The sequence below is a fragment of the Bison bison genome, unplaced genomic scaffold (assembly GCF_000754665.1).
Source record: "Bison bison bison isolate TAMUID 2011002044 unplaced genomic scaffold, Bison_UMD1.0 scf7180017864476, whole genome shotgun sequence".
Lineage (NCBI taxonomy): Eukaryota > Metazoa > Chordata > Mammalia > Artiodactyla > Bovidae > Bison > Bison bison.
Genome location: NW_011495037.1, coordinates 1,737,154 through 1,748,626, shown reverse-complemented (window position 1 = coordinate 1,748,626; position 11,473 = coordinate 1,737,154). Strand labels below are relative to the sequence as shown.

At 38.5% G+C, this 11,473-nt stretch overlaps 1 protein-coding gene across 1 annotated transcript in view; it reads left to right on the top strand.

Annotated features, from left to right (window-relative positions):
• Window positions 1–11,473, top strand: part of SIMC1 (SUMO-interacting motifs containing 1) — a 49,318-nt gene that overhangs the window by 15,133 nt on the left and 22,712 nt on the right. Inside the window, exons 6-7 of the mRNA XM_010862105.1 lie at window positions 5,791–5,943; window positions 7,903–8,031. Of these exons, the coding sequence (XP_010860407.1) occupies window positions 5,791–5,943; window positions 7,903–8,031 (282 nt within the window). The remainder of the gene's footprint in view (window positions 1–5,790; window positions 5,944–7,902; window positions 8,032–11,473) is intronic.

Here is an 11,473-nt window from a genome sequence, read left to right as displayed (position 1 = left end):
TAGGTGAGTGATCACACCATCATGATTATCTGTTTTGAAGATCTTTTTTGTACAATTCTTCTGTGTATTCTTGCCACCTCTTCTTAATACCTTCTGCTTCTGTTAGGTCTATACCATTTCTGTCCTTTATTGAGCCCATCTTTGCATGAAATGTTCCTTTGGTATCTCTGATTTTCTTGAAGAGATCTCTAGTCTTTCCCATTCTGTTGTTTTCCTCTATTTCTTTGCATTGATCATTGAGGAAGGCTTTCGTATCTTTCCTTGCTATTCTTTGGAACTCTGCATTCAGATGCTTACATCTTTCCTTTTCTCCTTTGCTTCTCACTTCTTTTCTTTTCACAACTACTTGTAAGGCCTCCTCAGACAGCCATTTTGCTTTTTTGCATTTCTTTTCCATGGGGATGGTCTTGATCCCTATCTCTTGTACAATGTCACGAACCTCCATCCATAGTTCATCAGGTACTGTATCTATCAGATCTAGTCCCTTAAATCTATTTCACACTTCCACTGTGTAATCATAAGGAATTTTATTTTGGTCATAGCTGAATGGTCTAGTGGTTATCCCTGTTTCTTCAATTTAAGTCTGAATATGACAATAAGGAGTTCATGATCTGAGCCACAGTCAGCTCCCAGTCTTGTTTTTGCTGACTGTATAGAGTTTCTCCACCTTTGGGTGCAAAGAATATAATCAGTCTGATTTCGGTGTTGACCATCTGGTGATGTCCATGTGTAGAGTCTTTTCTTGTGTTATTGGAAGAGGGTGTTTGCCATGACCAGTGCGTTCTCTTGGCAAAACTCTATTAGCCTTTGCCCTGCTTCATTCTGTATTCCAAGGCCAAATTTGCCTGTTACCCCAGGTGTTTCTTGACTTTCTACTTTTGCATCCCAGTCCCCTATAATGAAAAGGACATCTTTTTTAGGTTTCCAGTGGTCATGTATGGATGTGAGAGTTGGACTGTGAAGAAAGCTGAGTGCTGAAGAATTGATGCTGTTAAACTGTGGTGTTGGAGAATACTCTTGAGAGTCCCTTGGACTGCAAGGAGATCCAACCAGTCCATTCTAAAGGAGATCAGTCCTGGGTGTTCTTTGGAAGGACTGATGCTAAAGCTGAAACTCCAATACTTTGGCCACCTCATGCGAAGAGTTGACTCATTGGAAAAGAACCTGATGCTGGGAGAGATTGGGGGTAGGAGGAGAAGGGGACGACCAAGGATGAGATGGCTGGATGGCATCACTGACTCAATGGACATGAGTTTGAGTGAACTCCTGGAGTTGGTGATGGACAGGGAGGCCTGGTGTGCTGCGATTCATGGAGTTGCAAAGGGTCGGACACGACTGAGCAACTGAACTGAACTGTTTTGAGAAATCTTTTATGATAATAGGTTACATGGAACAAGATACAATAAGGTAGCAACACATGTTTTTTCTGTAAAATCAGCGCTAAAGCTTCTGGAAGCTTCAGAGTGGGAAACTACCATATCCTTATAAAAGTAGGGGGAAATGTGGTTTCTAGGGTAGGGATCTCAGACTAGAATTTTCATCCTGGAACTACCCCCTTCTTTTGCTTCTTTTGGAAACCGTTCTCTTCATCACTGAGATTTTTGTCAGTCATATACATTCTCATATGTTCTTGCATATTTGTTAAGAATAGTTTTCACAGGCCAATATGGGATATTGACTTATAATTCCTTTAATTAAAAAAGAAGGACATTTTATTATGTTTTTGAGTATCAGCCAGCTGGGAAAATTGAGGGCAGAAGGAAAAGAGGGCGTCAAAGGATGAGATGGCTGGATGGCATCACCAATTCAGTGGACATGAACTTCAGCAAACTTTGGAAGATGATGAGGGCTAGGGAGGCCTGGCGTGCTGCAGTCCATGGGGTCTCAAAGAGTCACACAACTGGGCGACTGAGCAATAACAATGACAACAGCTTTTTCTCCCTAGGTTTGCCTGCTTCCATCCATTTCCGTGGATGTAGCATTTTATGTAAAGTTTAAATGTTAAATTATAGGGGTAGAAAATCAGTAAGTAGAGAAACTACAAGAGCACAGGATAGTGTAACTGGGTGTAAAATTGAAAAACTTTTAAAAGAGAGTGGTGGTTAAGTCAGTCTCCATGTGGCCCCTTAAGGGATTTTCTTTTCTTTTTAACTGTGCATACAAAGAGTAATCTAGTTCTACACAATTTAGGAAATATAGTTGTCGCCAGATGACCTCACCCACATTTTCTTTTCCCACAGGGGTAACTGCTTTCAACTCTTTCATTTAAGAGATTCCTTGGATTTAACTTCTTCATGGCTGAGTAACTTGCCTGTGTTGCTGATGTTTTATTGTTCAGTTCACTACAGTCGCTCAGTCGTGTCCAACTCTTTGCAACACCATGGACTGCAGCACACCAGGCCTCCCTGTCCATCACCAACTCCCGGACTTTACTCAAACTCGTGTCCATTGAGTTGGTGATGCCATCCAACCATCTCATCCTCTGTTGTCCCCTTCTCCTCTTGCTCCAATCCCTCCCAGCATCAGAGTCTTTTCAAATGAGTCAGCTCTTCACATCAGGTGGCCAAAGTATTGGAGTTTCAGCTTCAGCATCAGTCCTTCCAATGAACCCTCAGGACTGATCTCCTTTAGGATGGACTGGTTGAATCTCCTTGCTTGTCTACTGTTAGCTGTAATTGACTATTATTGACTATTGACTCCTCACCTGAAAATGAGGAGTTAGCTCTTTTTACTCTCTCCCTCTTCACACACACAGACACACACACACACACTTCCCAGCCCCCACACCATAATATAGCTGAATCAGAATTTTGTTTAGATCAGTATTTGATGTTCTGATCACTATAACTGTGTGCTAGTCAGAGTTGAGCCCAGTACTAAACTTGATTACTTTTCCTTCCACTCATAACTTTTTGTTTTCCTCAGAGTTAATAATTGCCTCATTTTTAGTTTCCTCCTATTCTTTTGTATATCAGAAGTCAACCACAGATTCTCTGCCGTTTGATTTAAATATCCTGTCAAGATGTTTGTTCACACTTATGAGGTTCTTCTTTAAGGTCTGTGGTAGAGTACTTTGACCTCCTTTAACCTGGATTGGCTGTCCTCTTTGCCAAGTCTCTATCATAAATGTGAAATTCCCTTCACCTGTTTCCAGTGTTGGATGTGTTTCATATCTTTTCTTTCTTGGTTTACTCCCTTGTTTTGATGGATCAGTCTCCAGTAGCTTCTTAGAAAGGTATGTGGAAGTAAAATTTGAGTTTTTGTATGTCTGAAAATATCTTTATCTTCCACACATTGATTCATGTGAGTATAGATATTTAGGTTACAAATAACTTTTCTACAGAGTATTAAAGGAAATTTTCCAAATTTCCCACTGTCTTCTAGCTTCTTGCTGTGAAGAAGCCATAGGCTACTCTGATTACTAATTCTTTGTATGTGCTTTGATTTTTTTCTCTGGATGTTTGCAGAATCTTCTTTTTTCCCAATATACTTGTTTTAGGTCTATATTCATCTGTTATGCTGGACATTCAGTGGGCCATTTCATATCCTTCATTTCTGGAAAATAGAGTTTTCATTGCTGTTACCATATTTTTAATTTCCAAGAGCTCTTTTACTTTTTCTTTAAATGTTCCTTTTTAAACTTAGTAAATAGGAATCTGTTCTTGTCTTTTTCTTTCATGGATCTGTGTCTTTTCATATCTTTGATGTTACTAATGATAGCTTTTGTTTTTGTTACTTTTCTGTATAATGTCTGTTTTCTCCAAGTTGCTCTTTTGAGGAGAGAGACGGGTTGGTTTGGGTTTTTTTGCCTTAATCTCTTCTGTTAGAATATGTCCATAGATGTTTGGAAAAATCTGGTGCTCTATTCTTGTTTAAGGGCAAAAAGCTGATGTGTTCACAGCTGATGGAAGCTCTGAATACAGGTAAGGACTTGTCACTTCTGAAAGACAGGTGTGGGAAGATGGCGAGGATCTCTGCACTGAGCATGCGCAGGTCCACTTACCGCCCCTGTTTCTGCTTTGATTCCTTTGTTTCCCAGCTGTGCCTGATATCCTAGTCCAGAGACCCTGTTTATCTCTCCACAGAATTAACCTGTAGTCTTCAGGGTTGGAAAAGAAGATCTAGGGCTCTAAAAGTTTCTTAAACAGATTATAAACCATTTATTTTTAAATTTACCCTCTTTTATCCTAACTTCATGGAAACCTTGTACTGCCTTTTAAATAGGATTAAATAGGATTACTCTTCTCTGCTGGTGGCTTAGGACTCAGCTTCCTCAATTCTGCCAAGTCAGTTCAAATGTATCCCTTTGCCAAAGGCATAGAGTTAGATTAAACATCATCTAAATATGACACTTGCCTGATTTACTTAGCTAATTGGTTACTCTGAATTTTGTAATTAGCATCTCTTACCTCACCCCTTCAATCAAAGGCTAGGACCTTGACAGTTACCTACAGCTAACCACACATCCATCCTCTATCACTCACTTTTACACCTTTTTGCATCCAAAGTAATTGGCATCCCAACTGTTCATTATTTTTTTTAATGTAGTTTATTGCATCTATATGTGTTCCTATGAAGTATATATTTTTATTCTAGTTCCTTTTAGCTGTTTATGAGTATCATGCTGTATGTAATCAATTGGTACTTTTATTTCACTTAATATTATAGTATACTAAAATTTGTCCATATTGTTACCTATCCACTGTAGCTTATTCATTTCCACTACTATATAATATTCTGTTTTGTGAAATACTCATTTTCCTTCCAGCTTCCAGATTTTTACCATTATTATCTGCCTTCCTTTTTTTCCCTTCTTTGTGGATTTTTAAAACATTATTTACTATTAGTGAGATTTTAGAAGGCAACAAAATTAGATGTGGCCTATATGAGAAGCTTTTATCTCACAAATGCTGAGCGCCTACACCCTGTATAAAGTATGACTGCATTGAACATACTCTAAACTTTGGTTCAGTTCAGTTCAGTCCCTCAGTCGTGTCTGACTCTTTGCGACCCCTTGAATCACAGCACGCCAGGCCTCCATGTCCATCACCAACTCCCGGAGTTCACTCAAACTCATGTCCATTGAGTCGGTGATGCCATCCAGCCATCTCATCCTCTGTCATCCCCTTTTCCTCCTGCCTCCAATCCCTCCCAGCATCAGAGTGTCTTCTCCAACACCACAGTTCAAAAGCATCAATTCTTTGGCACTCAGCTTTCTTCACAGTCCAACTCTCACATCCATACATGACCACTGGAAAAACCATAGCCTTGACTAGCAGACCTTTGTTGGCAAAGTAATGTCTCTGCTTTTGAATATGGTATCTAGGTTGGTCATAACTTGCCTTCCAAGGAGTAAGCATTTTTTAATTTCATGGCTGCAGTCACCATCTGCAGTGATTTTGGAGCCCCAAAAAATAAAGTCTGACACTTTGTTTATTAGCCTAATAATAGAAAGCCAACAAGATTGTCTAATCCAACTTTCTGCTTTGTCAAGGCATGTTCCTGGTCAGGAAGCCACAGATAGTACTCTTTAACCTTGGAGATATCTTTCAATAATTCTAACTTAAAGAAAAATGTTGACATTTTACTTATCTTTTGTAACCTTCCTGCAATTAAATGCAGGGTTTCCATTAGACTTGTAAAGTATTGAAAATAGCCTAAGGGCTCCTCTCTGTTGCCTTTAGGGAAATCTAGGTGTCTAGGAGACCATGTTAAAGTTGCAGTTCTGAGCACCCTAACAGTAAGACAGAAATTTAAACTTTTTCTTCCTTATCTTTTTCTCCATTGCAGGGATGTCATCAAGTGGTTGATCAGAGCAGTAACTGAAGACAGATTAATCCAGCCCCCAAATGAGAATCAAACCTCTCCAGGAAAAGGAATCTTGAAGACCAGCAGTAGCCACCCTTCTTCCCAACCTAACCTGACAAAGAACGCCAATCAGCTGTAAGGAGCGGACAGAAGTTATCTTTCCTAGAGCTCTGGGGTTTACTGTGTTGGAGACTAGCACTACTCTCTACAAGCAGTTTCCCCAAAATTAACAGCTCTTATAACATAGGCTGATTCTTACTAAAAACTACCTTATTTTGACTAAAGGCTAAGTTCCTAATTCCAGAGGTAAAACAAAAGCAGATACTTTCCCCCTAGATGAACAGGACTTCATTAAATGAATTCACCAGCTGAAGTGGAGCAAAAGCTGAACAACCGTGCCCTCCCCTTCCTAGATTCCCAGAGACAATACAGGATCATGGGCAGTGGGCATTCTAGCAGTCTCTAATCCTCAAGGGCCTGGGTCTCTCTCCTCCAGTCCTGGAAGAAGAACAGCAGTTCAACCTGCAGGCTCCAACAGGTTGTAAAAGCAGTGGCTCAGACCAGATCAGGTCCCATTCCCTCAGCCTGCACTGGAAAGAAATTCTGGCATTTCTTCTATGGAATTAAAAGTGGTCATGGCATTTTTGGGGAAATGCCAGGATTTCATGGGCTGGAGCTGCCCTTGTACAAGTAACCTGCTATTCTATGTCAGTTATGTTTAAAAAGCCAGTTAAACTTGATATTTCAAATACAGCATTTGTGCCTAAATTCACAGTGCTATAATTTAGTTGCACTGATCGGATTCTTAAATAAGTACTATGGATTTTAACTAATCTAGGAGACAATCGTGTATCTAAAGGGAGTATGTTTTGGAACCATGAAGCGTTTGCTTGGGCAGAGTGGGGAAGGTCCTAAAGTAGGAAAATAAGATTATGTAAGAACCCCAGGATATAGACCAAGAGAGAGGCAGACACTGTTTCTTAAGAGAAAGCTAATATAATAATAGTAATTATAAGTAGATATTAGAAGAATAAAATTAGAGTCCTTGAAAATCAATCTATCATGATCTTAACAACAATAGGCACTGCTGTTTACCATTAACTAGTGCCTATATGCCAGATCTGTTACTCAGCACAACTTTATGAAATAGGTGGTGTTATGTCCCCTTTTTTGAGATGAGAGAGTTTTGACTCAGAGCAGTTTAGTAATTTGTCAAAAATTGAATAGCTTGTCATTGCAGAGCCAGAATCTCATCTGACTCTGGTCTACCTATTGTGTCCCTGGCTGCAGATTTTCTGCAAACAGAGCCCCTCTTTGCCTCACAAATAACGGCGCACATTAGAAAAGGCCAGCTTCAGGTGAGGCTCACCTTCTGAGGGGCTGCTCAGATCCCTTCCTTCAGCCTGGGTCTCTCCCACAGTTAGGTCTGATGGGAGAGCGGGTCACATTTCACCAGTTGAAATTCTGACACTGAACTTAGGTAAAGATTGTTGTAAAGGAACCAGTAACAGGAGAAAACTACGTAGTAAATTTGTATTTTCTCCTATCAAAGAAATTCAGATAATTGTTAGTCATTCTGGAGCTGTTTCTTCATCTGTAGAATATAGAATTTTTAGGTTAGATATCCTTAAAGTTCTCTAGATCCTTAAGATTATATGTTCCTAGGGACTTCCTTGGCAGTCTAGTGGTTGGGACACCATGCTTCCATTGCAGGGGCAGATTGAGGAAGGTTCTAGAGGTTTGATCCCTGGTTAGGAAACTAAGATCCCACTTGCCTTGTGGCATGGCCAAATTTTTTTTTTTAATAATTAGATAAGCAACAAGAACTCTACTTTTAAAAAGATTGTATGTTTCTATTTTCAAATTTAAAAGCAGCTTGCTTTTGCAGCACAACCCCAGGTTCTGAGAGGTTGATAGTATGATCTGGCAAAAGGGATTCAGGTAGGTGAAATTGCTAATAAAAGCATGCTGATGCTTGAGTAGTTCTCCCTGACCTAGTGTGTGCTTTACAAGAGCCTTTAGTACACTGGTGGGCACCTCATCCCAGCCAGCAGGGACCCTCCTGCTCATTTATGTTCTGTGTTCTGGACTCAGGATTATATGCCAGCTCCAGAGGATGCTGTCTATCGCTGTAGAGGTGGACAGGACCCCCACGTGCAGCTCCAATAAAATTGCTGAAATGATGTTTGGGTTTGTGCTGGACATTCCTGAGAGGAGTCAGAGGTGAGTCTTAGCTTTGTTTTATTTTTTGATCTGGGAACATAATTTCAAAAGAAAATTCCAAACAGTAGTTAAATTAGGAGGAAAAAAGGTAGAGAAATAGTTCTTGTCTCTTTAACCTTTGAAAGAAATAGTTTCTCAACCAACTGTTATTATTTGCAACTAAGGCATAATTTCTTAGGAAGAGGCAGGTTACCTTAAATGCAGCCCAAATTTCCTACTTTATCCATTTGTCTAATAACTTTACTCATCCCTCAAGTTTTCAGCTGTTAAGCACTACCATCTTCTCTGACCCTCAGCCAGAGAGCCTGGTATAAATGTTTACTAAAGTCTTGTTGGGTGAGATAGGCCTGTTCATATGAGGGGAAGAAGAGGTGATCCAAGAGTGACTACAGTTGTACCTGTAGAATGAGCCCAGATATCAAGAGTAAGGAATTCACTTTCTCTAAACATTAATTAGTGAAGCATTCCATTAGGAAGAGACAAAGAAATAAGAGTTCTTGGCTAGGACCAATGATTCCTCCTTTGAACCAGTAATTTTAGAATCCAAAGGAAGGAAAATAAGCTACCATGACTGTAATTTCATGAACAGTTGCTGGGACAGGAAATAACTATGGGAGAGCCTCTGTAGGGTGGTGACCCTTGAGGGAATCTCTGTCAGCTCCTTGTCTGCTTCCCACCCCATCCCCTAAGCTCCCAGTTGGTAACCAAGACTACTCTTGTACATTTCTGGTTCCTCTGTTAGAAGAAAATGTCATTCCAAATAGAATTGTAATAAAGATTTAGTTAAACTATCCTGCGAAGATTAAGACAAACATTTATTGGATCTGTACAATGTGCCAGTCATCGTTACATTAATTATCTCATGTTTGTATAAAGCTTTATAATGTTGTTCCCATTTAACAAATGAAAAAAAATACTCTAAATAGTTAAATAACTAGCCAAAGTTTACATTGCTAATCAGATTTAGAATCCAGATTTAAACCTAGGACTTCCTAATTGCAAGGTCAGTTCAAAGAAGGCAGTACGTTACAATGGTCAGCCAGAAGGAAGCATTCATAAAATCACACTTGCTGTATCGCTTCGTTAGTATTTCATTTGGATCCAGCGCCCATACTGTTTATTTATTTATGCCCAGATTCTAGTGAGAGATGGGAAATCTAAGGAGTGGGTAACTGTAAACAAATTTAAACTAAACATAGACAAAAATAGTTTAAATGAAACCTGGTCCTAATTTAAAACTTTTCAGGAAGGGAAAATTTGCAACCACCCCAGATTATACTGGAAGATACTTTATATGGCCTTACCTTTTAATCTTTTAAAGTTTATGTATAGTTTACATGCAGTTAAATGATATAAACTAATTTACATAGGTATCATTCCAAAGTTCTGACAAAAGTATAACTTATATGACCTATTATTTTCCAGTGGCTCATTGATAGTGGTAGAAATCGTGCAGCCTTGCTGAATTCAGTTATTCTAGTAGGAATTTTCTGTGATTTCCTTAGAATTTTCTATATACACAATATATATTGTCTGCAAATAAAAAGTTTAATCTCTTCCTTTCCAGTCTGTATGCCTTTTCCTTCTTTGTCTTACCCTATTGCAAGGGCTGATACCTCTAATAGAATGTTGGAGAAGTGATAAGAACAGACATCCTTGCCTTATTCCTGATCTTAGAGGAAAAATATTCAGTCTTTGACCATTAAGTATAATATTAGCTGTGGATGTTTCATAGGTAGCCATTGTCAGATTGAGGAGGCCTCCTTCTTTGTCTAAGATATTCAGTGTTTTGTGAAGAATAGGTATTTGAATTTATAAAATGTATTTTGTTCACCTTTTGAAATAATCATAGTTTTTCCTCCCTCATTCCATTGATATGATGAATTACATTGATTGATTTCTTCGTATTATAACCAACCTTGCATTCCTGGAATAAAAAACCCTACTTGATTGTGATATAATATTCTTTTCTATTGACAGATTCAATTTGCTAATATTTTGTTATGGGCTTTTTCATCTGTGTTTACTAGAGATGGTAATTTTATTTTTGTATAATGTCCAACTTCACTTATATTTAAAGAAATGCATATAAAAAATAAATGTAAATTAAAACTACACTGAGATACTATTTCTAACCTATACAAATAGTAAAAATTTTAAAGTACTATAAAACACTCTGTTAGTGAAGGTTTGAGAAAGCAGGTAGGTGCCCATACATTGCTGGTGGTAATGAAAAGTGGTACAAGCATTACGGCTGGTGGGGGGCGGGGGTGTGTGTGGTGGAATTTTACAGTATCTAACAAAACTAAATGTACATTACCTCTTGACCCAGAAAAATCATGTGTAGGAATTTATCCTAAAGATACATGTTTAACAGTATGAAAATACATATGCAAAAGGATATTCACAACAGCATGTTTGTAATTGCAAAATACTAAAAACAACCCAAATTCCCATACATACGACAGTGGTTGAATGTCTGTGGTACATCTACACAATGAAGATGTAGCTATAAAAAAGTAAATATTAAAAATAGGAGCATAATTTTTATGAACTGTTTTCCAAAATATATTGTTAAGTAAACCAAAGCAAAATACATAGAGTATGCATAATAAATACACATATAAGAAGGAGAACATTTTTAATATACATGATTATAATTGTAAAAAAAAAAAAGAAGAAGAAGCAAAGTTAAGATAAATGCAGACCAATCGAATTGTTTACATACAGGGTAGATGGGCTGGAAAGGAGCTGGGGTGCTGGGCTGGAGTGATAATGACCTTAATAGTGGTATTGATAGTGTAGTACTTCCTGAATATACTTCTTTGTATAGTTATAACTTTTAGACTTTTAGAACCATGTTATTGTTTTATATACTCAAAAAAGAAAAATAAATCAGTAAGGAAGTTGGAGGAGAGCCTAACAAACAATACAAACAGAAATTAACCTGTGTTGTAAATGAATTATTATTCATTTAAATGGGGCTGAGGGGTGAGGGTTGGGGGGAGGACAAGCCCAAGCAACTTTTTTTTCTTTACTTTATATTTTTAAATAAAGATTCACAGGAAGTTGCAAAAACTAGTAAGAGCGGTCCTCTATACCCTTCACTTACTATCCCCTAGTGGTTACATCTTGCATAACTGTAACAATATCACACACAAAAAATTGACATTGGTATAATCTACAGAACATATTCAAATTTCACCCAGATTGCACTCATCATATGTAGTTCTAAGCAGTTTTATCACATGTGTAGCTTCATATAATCACCAAGGCAATCAACATATGCAGAACTGTTCCATCACCACAAAGATCCCTGCTGCTGCTGCTAAGTCGCTTCAGTTGTGTCCAACTCCGTGCGACCCCCAGACGGCAGCCCACCAGGCTCTGCCGTCCCTAGGATTCTCCAGGCAAGAACACTGGAGTGGGTTGCCATTTCCTT